The 16,355-nt window shown below is 43.8% G+C and overlaps 1 protein-coding gene across 3 annotated transcripts; it reads left to right on the top strand.

Moving 5' to 3' along the window:
- The first annotated feature begins 859 nt into the window (after window positions 1-859).
- Window positions 860-15,828, top strand: ICOSLG (inducible T cell costimulator ligand). 3 transcript variants are annotated; one of them, XM_064407069.1, is made up of 8 exons: window positions 2,127-2,166; window positions 4,496-4,565; window positions 5,252-5,291; window positions 7,232-7,603; window positions 8,093-8,377; window positions 9,950-10,126; window positions 11,572-11,607; window positions 13,976-15,828. In XM_064407069.1, the coding sequence occupies exons 2-8, from the start codon at window positions 4,533-4,535 to the stop codon at window positions 13,984-13,986; spliced, it is 954 nt and encodes a 317-aa protein (XP_064263139.1). In that variant the 5' UTR covers window positions 2,127-2,166; window positions 4,496-4,532; the 3' UTR covers window positions 13,987-15,828. The 3 variants fall into 3 exon arrangements, with proteins under 3 accessions (XP_064263123.1, XP_064263139.1, XP_064263131.1); XM_064407061.1 differs by having other exon boundaries at window positions 4,493-4,565; XM_064407053.1 differs by lacking the exon at window positions 4,496-4,565 and having other exon boundaries at window positions 860-2,166; window positions 5,251-5,291.
- The last annotated feature ends 527 nt before the right edge of the window (window positions 15,829-16,355 follow it).

Here is a 16,355-nt window from a genome sequence, read left to right as displayed (position 1 = left end):
TGTGTCAAGTCATGTGTCCACACTGAAGAGAGGACAAATCAGCTGTCAACAATTCGGGTGTTTTTTAACCACTCTAGGAACTCGGCTCTCTGTCTGAATTTTTCTGTAAGTGTATGGTAATAGGAATGAGGAACCACGTCTTTGATGAAAACATTTCACATAGGCTTTTCCTTTTCAAACATCTCTGTTACTGTTCATCTTATTTTTGATGGGATTCTTGTAGGACAAAGATTGTGTCACTGAGGTCTCTCTTTTGACCCTGAACCAAATACCCCAACTTATTGCTAGCAAATACCAAAGTAAAAATCTGTGTTCAAAATAATAAAAATATATTTTTATTGTATGCTATTCAGTGTATACAAGGAACCATATCAGCTGCAGCTGCTTCTCTTTTTTTTTTTTTTTTTGCTTGTGTGTTAAGAAACATCTTATACGTAATGGCAATGATTTAGCAGTGAGAACCTGCTTTTATTAACCACAGAGCTGTTCAGTGTGTGCCATAGGAATGGACATTGTGGCAGTGGCAGAAGAACATCCTTATGTTTCATGTCCTCTGAGGAATTCTGCAGGTAGGGGCGAGTTACCTGCATAAGGCTGGGCCTTCATGAACACCATTTAGAAGGGAAATAGATGACAAGGTTGCCTTATAGATTAAAAAGTCATCAGGCAATCTACATTCAAAAGTCTGATACAGGCAGCAAAGTGGTTTGCAACCTGACCTTTCCAAATCGAAGAGATTCCTGGCTATGGAGACACATTTGCCTTTCTTGCTTATTGGGAAATTCCTTTCCACCAAAATTGGTACATAGTTATGAAAAAAGCAGGATAGAAGCCATTGCAAATAACAGCAGAAGAGTTCTTTCAAATTATGTATCTTAGAAAAAAATATATATATCCAGAATTGTAAAAAGTCACATATAAACTCCCAAGCTTTTAAAGTCAGGAAGTTTTTAGCCACAAAGCACTGATTCCATGTGCATCCCCATTCACCAAATGCCTGTTATTAAAAACAACACCTAAAATATCTAAAGAACAGTTCACAAACTAAGATATCCCATCAGGAAATATTTCAGTGAGACATGAATTGGCTGATGAAAATATGTTCGGATTCAGGTGCAATTCCATAGGAATGTTTATCTTCCTTTAAACTTAGGACAAATTTAAGCCTACGCTCCCACAGTGATCACTGGTTTGCAGGTGTCAGTAATACACAGGCTGAAGTAGCATCAGCTGTAAGACCCAAAACTGAAATCCCCCTTCTTGCTGCTGGCTGCCAGCGGAAACGGCCCTGAGATTGCGGGTCTTGCACAACCCAGAGTTTCATGTTCATTGTGCACAACGTAATCACATTCCCAGGGTGACTAAAAGCCAGAAAAAAATAAAACATGAACGTTTAACCATTGCTGTGATAGCTTTGTGCTGTGTGTCACAAACGCTCGTGCTGGCAAAGAGGTCCCAGCTGGGTTGGAGCTCCTGACAACAAACGAGGCAAACGCAGCCACCGATGTGGAGCCGAAAATGAAATTGTCGAGACTGAGAACCGCAGCTTTCAAACAGCCGGGAGGTGCTAAAACACCCCCTCACCAACACACCTACGACAGCTCCAGGTGCGGTCCTGTTCTCTGTCAATCCCCCTTCAGCCATTTACAAAATACGGAATAAATATGCTATTTATGCAAGCATACACCTAAGCGTACTTTGAAGCGCAACTTTCCCGCTTCCCAGGCAGGATTCTTCGAGATCACCGCGGGCTGGGGCCCCGATCTCCAGCGCTCCGGAGCCCGGAGGAGCCGCTGTGTCCGTGCCCAGCCCCGGCTCCCCGGCCGCGCTGAGGGCCGGCCCGCCTCACGGGGCCCGGCGTCCTCCCGCAGGGCACATGGACTTGCAGGAGCCGGGATCCCCATTCCAGAGGCACCGACGGGGCTCCGGAAGGGCTCGGTGGGCTCTGGAAGGGCTCAGTGGGCTCTGGAAGGGTTGCGAGTGGGTGCCCGAGCTCCCCTCACGGCCGGGCCAGGCCGGGTCCCGCGCAGCGCAGCGCCCCGGTGCTCGGAAGGCGGAAATCCCCGGCGGAGGAGGCGTGGGAGGGATAAAGGAACGGCTCGAGGCGGACGGCTGCTGCTCGGCTCGGCTGGTTCGGCACGGCTCCGGCACGATGAAGCCGCGAGGGTGAGTGGTGGCCGCGGGGAAGGGTCGCTGCCGCCGCTCCCTGTGCGCGCCGGGACGCGGCGGCCGCTGCCCGGGCGGGGATGCGCATCTCCCTTGGGAAACGCGAGTTTTGCTGCTGCTGCTGCTGCTGCTACTTCTGTGGCGGGCAGGGAAAGCGCTGGCGGGGGTTGGGCTGCTAAAATGCAGTCAGGGCGACCTTCGGACCCGGGAGGGGGACCCGGAGCCCGGAGGGGGAGCCGGGCGTTACCTGAGCTCCCCCTCAGCCCGGGCAGGGGTTCCCTGTCCGTACGCGGCCATCGAGGGCTCCAGGCAATTATCGGGCCTTTATGGATATTTTCAGCTGAAGGGTTGCGATGGGACATGACTCTGCTGGGGTTTATTGCCCCGGGTAGCGCTGCTTTACAGCAGGTGTGAGGAAAGCTCCGCAGGTGACCTGCTCAGGGCACCTGCTGATGGAGAAGAGCTGTCGCCACAAGGCAGGGGACAAAGCGGGTCTCAGCAGTGGAACAAAGCCCCCAGAGCTGGTACTGCAAGCATCAGGATGTCTTTGCCTGGCTGGAGACTGCCACGGCAGCAGCATCCCATGGCTTTAAGATGAGTAGTGATGAAAAAGGTGAGGTGCTGGTAGGAAGAATCATCTCACCCATGAAAGGAGAAGTGCAACTTTCTCCTGTTTCACACGGCGTTTTAAAACACTTGCAGAAGGGGAAGGTGTGGGAAAGAATTGAAAAAGTTAAAAAATGTAAATATTTTTTAAAAATTAGGAGAGCACGACCCAAAGACGTTTGTGCACTTATGCCAGTAGTTAATTGAGCTCACTGCTAGTGGTGGACACGGGATCTGAGTGAATGTAGAGGGCAAAAGGGATGTTTCTCTGCAGGCAGAGCATTTCTCCCTTGAATTTTGGAACTAAGGCCATTCCAGGGGAACATCGTAGGTGGACACCGCCCCCACAAACCCACAGCTGCAGCTTCCTTCAAGAAGGAGGATGAGGCATCTCTGGATCTGTCTAACCTTGACTGTGGCATCACTTATTAAAATGAGAAATCAAGATCTGCTTTGTATACATACATATGAGAATCAGTTCTGGCTGAATATCTAAATGTCTGTTGGCATTAGCAAATGCCTACCATGGGAAATTCCCTAGAGAGCCCCATAAGCATCAGTCAGGTATTGTTTTCATTCTATTCAAATGAGTTGCTATATCCACAGCTTCTAACTTGGGATGGGGATAACAAAACAAACACAGGTATGGGATTAAGAAAGATTGATGACTACATGAGCTGAGCTTGCCAAGACAGACCTCTACAAGCCTGGCACAAAAGTGATGACTCCTGAACAGTGTAAAAAATACAACAGGAAAAAAAAAATACAAATCCACATGTAAAGGCCACTGTCAAAATCTTTACACTTATGGTTATGCATTAGTAAAAGAAAATCTGTTGTTGTTCTGTTTTGTAGAGTTGTATGTTTTACATCTTTTATATTGGTTGATAAACTGTTTAATGAAAGAGAAGTAGTAGAAGAGACAGAACAGAATGTTTAGGTGTGCTTCCCTGGGAGACTTCATTTGAGACTGATTGCAGATTTACTGAAGAAATAGAACAGAAATTTTCCACACTGGACATCTACTTAAACTTTTCAAGCCTCATCTATCAAATAATTTCAAAGAACACAGAGGCTACCTGGAAGAGAGGCTGGACAGTGTTAAAGGAATAAAGCAGGGATTTATTCAAAAGGCCTTCAAAGGATACACCTTGGGCAGTACAAGAGCCTGGCTGTGGCTACACTCAAGATGGGCTCCTGGGTCACACCTTTTCACACTTTTATAAGTTTTGGTCTATTTACATATTGGGGTTAATTGTCCAACTACAGCTTCAAGTTATGGAGTCCCATCCTCCCTGATTGCTCTCCTCAGTTCTCCGTTACACTTTTTGGGGCTGAAGCTGCAGTGGTGTCCTTGGTTCTGGGCCTGGAAAATGATTGTTTTATCTAATTAAACTGTGAAGAGAACTTGCTAACACTTTATGTGAAGTTCAGAATTCTGTACTAATGCAGTACAGAATCTGGAAAATGTGAAAGCTAAAACTTAAGGCATCATGAGAACTGTGGGGGAAGGGAGCCAGCTGAACCTGGGTGGTGTGGCCTCTCAGTCCTGCTTGCAAAGGTGAGCTGGGTACGCTGGTGACAGGTCAGTGCTCATGTCACTCTGCCTGTCAGCTCAGCTTTGCAACCCTGTTGCACCTGAGCAGTGTCAAGGTGGCCAGCTCAGCCACACAGTTCTCATTCCAGAACTTTTCCAGCATTTTTCTTTCCTTTCCCACAGCAGTCTGGAGGAAGGAGAGCACAGTGTGTAACTAGGTGTGATGGTGAAAGGCTATTTTAAAGTAACTCACAGGGAAGTGCTGTCCATTTATGTTAAACCCCTGTGGGATGAGAGTTAAATCACTTGGGCTTTATAGGTGGGTTAAACTGGGTTTCCTATGGCCTCCTTTCCTTTGGAGAAACTCCTGCAGAAATTTGCCCCTCCTCAGTAATCAAACACACCAAATTCTTCCCAGCAAAAACCTTTGCACAGCTCTCCACTATCAGCAGGTTTCCTGTTTACACATTTTTACTCAGTGCACAACCTGGTGGGCAGCATGGTCAGCTGCTGTTTTCCTTTAACCAGACAAAATGACTCCTTGAGTTTCAGCAAAAGGTTGGAAAACCTGGGGTTTGACCTGTGCAGCCACTGTCCCTCCCAGTGACCCAGACAGCCTCCAGAGCCTGCTTGTCCAGCAGACCAATTGATTCTTTCAGAAGAGAAGACAGGCCCAGCACCAGCTTCATGCCCTCTGCCCTGATTCCAATATTAGTGCATTTTGCTATTTGTGGCCTTGGCCACCAAACCACTGCTGAGTTGTAGAAACAGAAGTTTTGCAGCTGTCAAAAATGCAAATACTTAATGGGGCATTACATAGAAGCAGTACCTAATTTACCTACTTCTGGCACTATATTAAAACAATCAAAATTGGGTTTATTGCTTATTTAAACAACAGAGATGCCAAGTCAGTTGTAACTCCCGTTTGATTTTCATTTTAGGTATGGATTTCTGTTACTGCTCCTTCTTGTCCTCAAAACTGGTAAGTTCAGAAAAACTCAGTAAAAATTTAACTGCCCTCCCTTCAATGTGTTTGGCCAAATGCACAAAATAGTTGTAAAATGCACAATATGAACATCTCGGTGTTTTCTACAAGATACTGAAAAATTCCTCAGAGTGAAATGTTTCTCTGGCATGCATCAAGGAAAAAAAGCACAATCAATTTCTATCATTTTCATTGCAGAGAACAGCAAGGGATCTTATGGATGCTCTTGCTCAGATTGCTTTGCTTGCTTCAGAGACCTCCCTGTGTACTTATCTCTGTCAACAAAAGGCCTTAGAAGTGAAGTAATAAGAGCTGCTGATAAGCTGATAAACATAATCAAGAGTAGAATTATACGTCACGTTATCAAGTAGCCAACACTAGTAATTTTTCTACTGCTTATTAGTGGTAAATTTACTCCTACTACGAGTGGAGTAAATTTGCTAAAATATGCTCTTGCATATTTTAGAACTATGGTTCTAAAATATCCCTTGCAAAACAATGGTAGAATTAAATCGCACCACCTGGTGATATTGAAGTGTTTTTAAAGTTCTCTCCTCTGTTCTTGCTTAATCACTGAGAAGGACCTCAACAAAGTCACCAAGGAAACTCCCTGGCCCCAATATCAAAACAAACTGTACCAGATTCAGTAGATGCTGGCTGGCCAGGATGAAACCATGACTGGTTTCTGGCCAGTCATGAAGTTGCACCCATCTTGCCAGGGCATTACTTTTCCTGCTATTCCAACAGGTTTCCCAAAATCTAAGCCAAGCAATTGTGTTGCAGTTCAAGCTTGTTATTTCAGTCCCAGTGCCTGGTAAACATCCTGCCTTTCTCCCTGCAAGCACTGTGGTAGTTTTAGACCAGGGTGCCCTACTCAGACGTGTAGATGAGCTGTTTCTGTTCAGTGCTCCCTCACAAAGACAGGTTCCCCTTTAACGTTGACACCTCCCTCCCACCTCACCACTGTTTCTGCATTTCCAAACTGTTCCACTCCTGTCATCTTCCTTCCCCTCAGCCATCCACCCACGTAATCCCTTCCCCCAGCTGCAATCTCTCCCATCCAGCCCCGTGCCTGACCCCTCTTGCCTGGCACTGACAACACAAACACTGCTTTGGTGCCTCCAACCAGTTGCACCAGTGAGGTTTTGGCTGCTGGTCTGGATCCGGCAGGGAGGCTGTGGCAGAGCTGCCCAGCCCTGTGGGACTCACTGAGCTGTGCTTTCTGCACCAGCTGTCAGCCACCTCGTGCCTTTGCCTTGCCCACATGGAGCAGAGGCTGCCTTTCTCATCTCCAAAAGGCAGGAAAAGTGTTCTGAAAGCCAGATAAGGTGCTGACTTTGCCTCAAGTGACCCTCAAGATGTAAATGTCTAATGAATGTGTCACTGGAGGTACCTGGGTGTGCTGGTTTGCCAGGTGAGTTTATTTGTTCAGAGAGTGTCACTGACAGTAGCAGTAAAATGTGGTTGCTTTGTCATGCCGGCTTTGAGAAATATTACCTTTACTCCCCTTCTTAATTTTTTGGGTCTCAAAATAATGGCAGCAGTCTTTCTTATCAATGTTTCCACTTCTTGTGATCTAAGTGGAGTTATTTGGCATTTTTCTTAATTAAAAAAAAGTTATTATTGAAGTATTAGGACTTGAATATGTGTCTGCAGTCAGTGTGCAAAGTGAAATGTGGGTATCCATGGGGCTAGGAATGATTAGCACTGCTTGGCTCTCAGAGAAAAGGTCCCTTTGGACAATGCACAGACAAACAGACATGGAGAGAATTAGCCACTGGAAATTTGGAGGATAGGAATGACTATGAAGAGAGCATACTCACCTACCTGCTATAAAACTAATACTAGAGTCTATATGTGGTATAATGTACTTGAAAATAATTTTTCCCCATATAACCTCCCTTTTTTTTTTCGCTCTCTCTCTTTTAATCTTGTAGTTACCGCAGCAGAGAAGAAGAACATCATCAGTAAACTTGGAGACGACGTCACACTAAGTTGCATTTATAATGAAAAGAAACCCTTGCAATTAAAAAATCTACGGGTATATTGGCAAATAGCTGATGATTCCTACCAAGAAAAGTGTTCAGTTGTACATGCACTGATCTCTGGCCAAGATGACAACAGTAATCAGTGTATTCGCTTTAAAGACAGGACTCAGTTATTCTGGGATAGGTTGGAAAATGGTGATTTTTCTCTGCTATTGCTAAATGTCAGCCAGAGTGATGCACATACATACAAATGCATAGTGCAGGAGAAAACTGAACTTGCCAAAGTGATTCACCAGGCAGAAGTGATTCTCAGCTTAGCAGGTAAGAACTTGTGTCACTTTGCCCAAATTCTCATTTCCACTTTTCATATTTGTGCTATTTCAATATTATATATAAGCACAACTTTAATTTTGAAACAGACTTCTGCTCTTTGCTGAAATGAAGTCTGCTCTGCTTAATTTAAATGTTACAGACAGGGAATGTAAACCTTGGAGAATGCATGTAAAAACTGTTTACCCAGTGTATGTTTCTTTTCTTCTTGTTTTTCATGGGTATGAGAGCTCTTGCATGTGACTGGGTGACAGCAGCTGAAGTTGGTAATTTCTTCCTTTGGGTTTGGCTTTAGCTTTCTGCCCTCCCAGTGATTCTCTGAGCTCTCTGGTTTACAGACCAAACCTGCAGGTGTTTCTCTTTCAAGTCATGAGGGTGATGTGAAATCCAGCACTTTGTTCAGAATCCATCCCAAAATTTTTGCCTTTCCAGTACATTTCAAAATGTCAACAACTATTTCTTTTTCTTCTTGCTCTCCAGCGAGTTACAGCCAACCAATACTCAGTGGACCAATAAGAAACAGTGACAGCACTGGAGAGGAGGTGACCTTTTACTGCAGGTCTGGCAATGGATACCCAAAGCCCAATGTTTACTGGATCAATAAAGTGAACAACAGTCGCCTGAATTCATCACAAACAGACATCATACCCCACAATGATGGCACTTTCAGTGTTTTCAGCACACTGAAGGTGAAAGCCACTTCTAACATGCAAATAGAGTGCTCCATAGAAAATGAGATGCTGCAGGAAAATCTGTCAGCCAACTGTAAGTTCCCTCATGCTGGCTCTGTTTTCTAGGTAGCAGGAGTATCAACCAGCATGTCTCTGTTTGTAGATGCACACTAATAACAGCTATGCATTAATTCAGTAGCTCCAAAATGTTCTGAGAAGATCTCGGGCTTTGTTTCAAGCTCCTGTTATGCTTAGCCAATGGACTTGATGTTTAAATCTTCCACAGTGAAGTGAATAACCCACCAAGTGTATTATGACAAAAGCACTGAGAAGCTCTTGCATCTGAGGCAGTTGTTGAGCTTAACCTTTTAGTTCCTCAGGAACGTGATGGTTTGGGGAGTCAGCTTGTTTTTTAGGGGCCACCATAAAGCAGATCTGTGATTTCTGACCCCCTACACAATGGCCTTGCAACACTAACATTTGCTTTTTACTCTGCCGCGTTCCAAAGTTCAATTTCCAGTTTCTCCAAAACTCAGTTTAATACAGTGCACAACTTAAACTAGGTCTGCAGCAAATGGGCAATATGAGCTCAATAGAACAATGTACCTTAGCACAAGTATAATGTGCTAATTATTACTGATGTGATGATTAATAGTAAAAGCAAGTATTTAGTCACTCAATTCTTCACAAAACCAGAAAGCTATTTAAAAAAAAAAAAAAGGTATTAAGAAGTTACAGTTCCAGTACCACTGCTGTAGTTCATTATTTCCAAAAACCTGTGTAGAGAATCTGTCTGGAGTGGAAGGCTGGCCTGGAGGTGGCTGTTTGATCTCACTGCTGTTCCTGGCCCTGCCTCCAGCCACGCTTTTCTCTCACAGGTCTCTGCACCCTGGTGCAAGGATCTTGCAATGTTTCCATAACTGTAGCTGGATACCCACAGCTAATTTACCTGAACACCCCAAACACTGATCCCATGCATGTAGGCAAACAATATAAACTATTTCCAGGAGCAAAAGTTGAACACATGAGAAGAAGTTGCAAGGTAGAGTGTTTATGTGATAATACGCTGTGCTGTCATCCCAAATTAAAGGAAAACTACGTAACCTCATCATTAGTTTCCTAATGACGTTGCCATGTTGTCTTCTGAGGGAAAAAGACCTTCATGTTACTACTTTGTGGGTTTTTTTAAAGTCTCACAATCATACTTGAAAGAATAAGAGACGTGATTTGAAACCTTCAGTTTGCAGCAATGAGTGAAGATTCTTCACTAACTGCAGGGAAGCAGGTTTTCACCCATTTTTCTGAATACCATCAGATTTACATTATAGATTCTATATAGATTTATTTTCAACTGAGTCTAGATACAAGACCAAACATACAGTCTCTCAAAGCTGGAGGGAAAGAAGAAAAAGGAAAAGTGAAACATGGATGCAATTCTGTGATATGATGACAGGGAAGAATAACCTGGTATTTAGACATAATTAGCTGGAGATGTGTCTCACTCAGAAGGAATCACCAAAATCACAGTGATATGAATAGCACAAATCTTGACTCCTTCAGAGTTTTTTATGCGTGTAAAACCTGGTGAAATATTTGCCTGGTATGAAATGTGAAAATTTACACCTTATGACATCCTTTTCTATTTATTTCTATTTATTTATTGTAGACACGCAGCAGAAGAAAAGCAGTGGTCCTGGCACAGAAAGTGACAAAAATACAGAAAAAAAAGGACGAGGTGCTCAAGCAGCTGGCATCATTAGTATTGTCTTTGTGATAGGTATTCTAACTGGTTTAATCTGCTGGCTGTGGAGAAGGAGGTCCTCTAACCTAGTGTCCTATAAAGGTAATGAGACTCTTCATTTGCATGACAAAATTATAAGAATCCTTTTGCACTTGCCAAAATACTTAATGTTATCCAACAGGAAGAGATGAAGTATGACTAAGCTGCCTCCACTTGGCAGTAGGAAATCAGGCCATTAACAAAAACTTGGGGTGCCCTGGGGAGGAAATGTAATGCCCCAGGATATGTTATTCTTTATGATTTTCTCTTCCTGTGTCTGAACCTTTCTTCCTGTGTCTGTGTCTTTCTCCAAGCTGGGGGTGTTTAGCCTGGAGAAAAGGAAACTCAGGGGTGACTCTATCACTGTCTACAACTCCCTGAAACGTGATTGTAGTCAGATGGGGCTGGGCTCTTTCTCCAGCAGCACTGACAAAACCAGAGCACACAGCCTGCAGCTGCACCAAGGGAAATACAGGCTGGATATCAGGAAAAACTTTTTTACAGGAAGGGTGATAAAGTTCTGGAATGGCTGCCCAGAGATATGGTGCAGTCACCATCCCTGGTGGTGTTTAACAAAGCCTGGATGTGGCACTGGGGGCCAGGGTTTAGTTGAGCTGTTGGGGCTGGCTTGGACATGATGATCTTGAAGGTCTTTCCAACCCAGTGATTCTGGGAATTCTGAGCCTCACAGGAAGTAATTTCTGGATGTGAGAGTAACTCAGACTTTGTTCAGGCCATGGTTTGTCAGCTGTGATCCCTGCAGGCTCCTTCTTGACAGATGGCATGAATGGCATGAAACAGGACCGGGGTCAGTAGCTTGCTCAGCCTAGCACAGTTCAAAGCAGAAATCAGAGCATAATTCAGTCCTGAGAGCTTTAGTGTCACTGGCTGGATGATCAGGGTCAGGATCCTACTGGGATCAAGCAGAAATGTCGCTGGTCACAAGGGTACCCTCATGTGGCTGGATTTGCCCATGTGTGTGACTCTAAAAAAAGCTCTAAGAGACATCTTGTGGACCAGACTGAGTCTGCCAACATAGCTGGCACTTGCTCTAACCCTCTATCCAGGAGCCAACATCTAAGGGACAGAGCAGGGACAACCACACTTTTCATGGACAGGGGCAATCCATGTTTCCAGTCCATGCCCTCTTCCTCAATGTTAGCAACCCTGGGTGCCTCAGAAAAGATCAGGGGAAAGCAGAGTCATGATCTTGTCCAGGATCTGCAGCAGCTCTTGTAGAAGTCATGTCCTTCCTACAGAAACAACCCACGAGTGAGCAGGACTCTGTCCCAAGACAGGGAGCGGGGCTATCACTTCAATCCCAAAATCTCTCCTTTCTGAAATGGTGGCCTGGGTTGTAAGCAAATAGAATACTGGATTGCATTTTACAGAACATTTAACACATTGAACCTTCAGCTTTGGTGGATGTTGCTTAATATTAATCTCATTTTTCTGAAGTCTGTGGTTATCTATCCTACATGCTGAAACCCATGCATTTCTTTCAACAGATGTCCAACAAAGAGAAGACCAAGGAGGACTCAGCTGTAAGTATTAAAAATATATTATTTTGTTTGTCTCAAATGACTTAACTTCATAGCTTCAGTACTCAAGTTCAGCACAAGCCTTTAGATTAGACTTGCTGGATGATACAAACTGAAGCATTTCTTTGTGCACTACATCCTGGGTGGTCTTTAACTGGGATACAGGGACATCATTTGCATCATGCCTGTGAACCTGAGCCTATATACACCCAATTTAAAAAAAACAAAAAACAACTCCTTTCCTAGGAGAAACATGCTCTTCAGACCTTCACCATGTTCTTATTTTTATTTTTATTGCCATGCAATATTGCAGGCCAGCTCGTTTACAAATTCATTTGTTCTTTATAGTAGGGAAAAAATGAAAATTGAGTGAGAAAAATGACAGATTTGGGAAAAATAATTGGACAGAGGACTTGCAAGAGTACAGGGTGAAATATCTGCCTATTTGATATCTCATTTGGTAGCTTCTACTGAATCTAATCACTGTTGCCTGTGTGTCTCTGCAGAACAGGCAGGAAATATTGTGGTTTCACTAAAACTGTACTAGTTAAAGCATGGTTTGCTGTAGCAGATGCTGTGAATATACACAATTCATAGTATCAAGCAGAAGCAAAATAACCCTTAAATAAATAAACCTGTAAAAAAAGGTTTTACTTTTCTTGGAACTTCTTTGACCATCATAGGAACTGGGTTAATGGTCAGTTATTTTTCAGACCATAGCCTGATCCCCAACATTTGTGGTTGATAAACATCAACAGCCATTGCATTCCCTCCTGCAGAGTATAATCTATGGAGGAGGATGGATTTCCTCTTTAAAATAAAGAGACATTTTCTTCTTTTGTTCCTAGGAACTGCATTGACGTAACACAAGCAGCTCATTTAAGGTCAACTTTTTCTTCTCCAGACTGACTTATACCAGGCCCTTCTTGGTTTGATCCCTGGACTTAGCCCATTAGTAAAAAAACCTCTGTGACATAAATAAGAGTAAATATTTATCTTGTTTGTCTTGAAGGCTGCTGTAGCATGATTTGTTCATTAGGAACAAACCAAAGGCACCTTTCAGATGCTGTCTTTTTATTATCATTTCTCCACTCAACTTGTGGAACAGGTGGTGGGACAGTACCTCCTCTTTGGTGGCTCACTGATGACAGAAGGTGTCCCACCTCTGAGGGCCACGTTTTGGGCATCCCAATTTAAGGGCAACTTGGAACGATACCAGAGAAATGAAACTGGTCCAGGGAATGTGATCTCTGGTGAGAGATGGGTTATGTGTGTTTAGGCTGGAGAAGGCCAGGCGGATTAAGGACACAATAACAACCCTCTTCAGAGTGTCTTTTGAGAGGAAGGGACAAGTTATTTATTTTGCTAACCCAGCTGACACTGAAGTTTTAAGGCACAGCAGACTTAAACAAAGGAGATTTAAGCCAGATGTTAGAAGAGATTGTCTAAGAGTAATGATAGTTGAGCACTGAGGCAGAGTTTGTCCAGGCTATCCCATCCATCCAGGCTTGCTGCTTTGTGATTTCTTAGCAAAAGAGAAAACCAGTATCTGTCAGGAATTATTTAGAAATCAAGCTGGTACTACCTTAGTACAAAAGATGAGCTCTAGGAGAAATTCCAGCCTAATTCAATCTTAACTTGGTATTTTCAGTCCTGTTGTATGTGGTAGATGGGGGATAAGGCCCTGGGGAGGTGCATCCAGGGGAATGCTCTGCCACAGCATTTTGCTTTTCAGTACTGCTGTATGAAGAAGGCCAGGTTGTTTCATGGCAGTGAGGATCCTGAATACTGCAAACCAAAATGAGATTACTGAAACGAACTTTGCTGTTACAAAGGCAAAAAAGCATTTGGAAACTGGGAGGAAGGCAGATTGCAAAGAAGAGTAACTCCATCCTAGTGGGATTAGTCCTTCCAGACTAATCTGGAATTACCCATTCCAGTCAGTGGGGGAGGAAGCTCTGGTGAGGAGAAATTCAGAGCTGGAGCAATTCTGGACTATTACCTGAAGGAATTCCTTCATTTCCCTAGAGGACCCAGGGGAAGCTGTTTTCCTTTGGCCACAGAGAGACTTTGTGCATCTCATTCTCTGATATAGTTTTAAGTGAACCCAAGGTGACTCTGATATCCTTTCACAAGGGAGGCCACTTTTCCCATTTGCACAGAGAGGCAATTCCAGCTGTGCCATGAGGACAGAAATCCCCCAGTGTCTTGGGTATCCAGGCAGGACTTCTCCCCATTCAGTTCTCTCTCAGCAGCATGAAAGTCTTTTCCATAGCTTTGAAGATTTTTCCACTGGTTACATATGAATGATTATTTCTGGAGAAGTTTTTTTGTCTATTTTTTATTAAAATAAGTTCTTTTGTTCTTACAGCACCTGCCTAAATGGAAGGTCTGCCAACAATTTGGGCAGCTGGAGATGTGTCAAGAGAAGCATCACTCCCTCAGTGGCAGCATTGTTTATAATAAAAGTGACAGACTTCTGCCAAGAGAGATGGCAAAAAAAAAATTAAATAAAAGCTTCTAGAGCACAAGAGAGAGGAAAATCTGCTGGATTTTCATTCCAGCCACTGACTGTGTCCACAGAACAGCTGTGTCAGCACTCCAGCTCAGCACTTTGGACAGTCCTCTGTGATTGTCAGTGATTTGGACACCTGTACTGGGGAAAGCAGAAAGCCTGGGACTCAGCTGCTCTGTGCCAGACCACTGGAAGCTGGTGACTGTCCAGCCTCTCACCACAATCCTTGAGGACTGTCAGGAGCAGCCACATTCAGGAGCATGGGATGTTCTTGCTGTCACCTTACCCTGAGGATGGCTACTGCATGTGAAGAAAGGCAGCTAAAACCAAGAAAGAAAACTGAAGGGCCCTGCAGAGTGAGATTTGTGACCTCTTCCATGTTTCTCTGTCTAGACTACAATCCTTTCATTGTCTCTTTTCACCAACTGCTACTGTGTACAGAACCAGGCAGAACACTTTGACCCAGTCCTCCAAAAACAGGAGTTGCTCTAATGGGGTCAAATACTGAATTTGGTATCATAAGGGAAGGTGCCTTCTTTAAGCCTTGATAGCAATATTTTGGTTTTTACCAAATATTCCACCAAAAAAGGGGACTTCCACTTTCAACAGGAGCCAGCTGTGAGAAAAAAACAGGCTGTGTTTTTTAAAAGAGCACAATTAAAAATAGTGCTCTCTGCTATGTGAATGTCATGTTACCTGGACTTACCCTTCTCAGGATGGAACAAAAACTGTGGTTGAGCTCTGCTTGATTCAACTGAATCTTTATTTAAGCACCTTCCTGTGGCTTCCAGGGAGGATTTTAAACTGAATGTTTTAAACTGAACTTGTGTTTGTGTCTCATCCTTGCACTCACCCAACAAAACGAAAAAGAACAAAAAACACATTCCATCAGTGTGTTGTCCATGAATGCCCAGAAAGCCAAGAGCTGCATTTTCCTTGTGCCAGTGCATGTGCCTTGCTGTTTCAGCCCCAAGTCAGCCAAACTGACTGGCTGAAAATAGCAAAACAGTAAAATTTTCTGATAATATGAATTTTTACTAGCTATCTTTCCCAAATGGGACAGCTTCCCCATCTTGTCATGGGCAGATGGAGATTGTTATTTTAAATTGAGCTCTGGAAACACTTGACCTCTCCTACACCAGTTGCTAGACTAAAATTTTATGATTTTTGTGAATAAATCAGAGCCTTGTTTGTTCTTGCTCTGTGTGTAAGAGGCACTCCAGTAGCAACTCTGAGCTCAGACACTGATTTTTCATATGAAGATCAGCTTTCAATTTCCAGCCGAGTGAAAATTCTGTTGTACTCACATCATGTGGAAGCAGGACCATTTGGCAATAGTGCAGCAGTTATTTTTTGTCAAAGCAATACCCCCAGGGAAGCTCCCAGCTGAGTTGCTGTGCTTTCCACTTTTATATTCTGCAACTGTAACGGTTCAAAGATATAAGTGACCCAGCAGTGACTCTGCAATATGGTATTGAAACAAATTTAGACTGGTTTTCTTACTTCTGGGCTACTTCAGGGATACACCTAAATACAAAAGCCTTTTCTTGCAAAATCTGTGCTTTCATTTAGCTTAGGGTTGCAGCTATTCCTGGAGGTCAGCAAATCCTAGATGACATTCAAAGGATTTGGGAATTTTGTAACAACAGGTTTTTTTGTCTTCACTTGCCATGTTTATATTTTAAATAAAATCTATTCATTCTTCTGGATGTTTGACTAAATCTACCAACACACAGAGACAAGTCAATCCAAGCCATTGCCTCCACCCAAAGTGAGTTTTATTTTAGCCACATCCCTCAGTGCACCTTTTCAAAAGCCTCAAATAAGGGGAGACAAACACAACACAGAGCTGACCACCTTTGCTTTCTTTTGGCTCACACAACAAAATCCCTCCAACAGCACAACAGACTCCACAAAAGCCAGGCAGTAGCCTGAAGGCAGCACTAAGCCTGGGCTGATTCATCCCTTTCTCACCCAACTCCACAACACCAAGCAGAGCAAAGGTACAGCACACACTCCTGCTTCCAGAACTGAAACCAGCTCATTGCACTCCCCCCAGACCAGTCTTGCACAGGAGCACCAGCATCCCTCTGCCTTCATTGAAGACAGCAGCTCACTTAAACACAAGAAAGCAACAGTTGATGCAGCTTTGGAGGAAGACTAATAAATGGACTCACTTTCACAGAAAAGGGAAAGAGTTTTGTTGTGGCATGGCTGGTAAACCACAAGTGGAAAG

Source organism: Passer domesticus, chromosome 2 (genome assembly GCF_036417665.1).
Source record: "Passer domesticus isolate bPasDom1 chromosome 2, bPasDom1.hap1, whole genome shotgun sequence".
NCBI classification, from domain to species: Eukaryota; Metazoa; Chordata; class Aves; order Passeriformes; family Passeridae; genus Passer; species Passer domesticus.
Note: the sequence above shows the minus strand (reverse complement) of the source record. Positions and strands in the feature narration are given on the sequence as shown.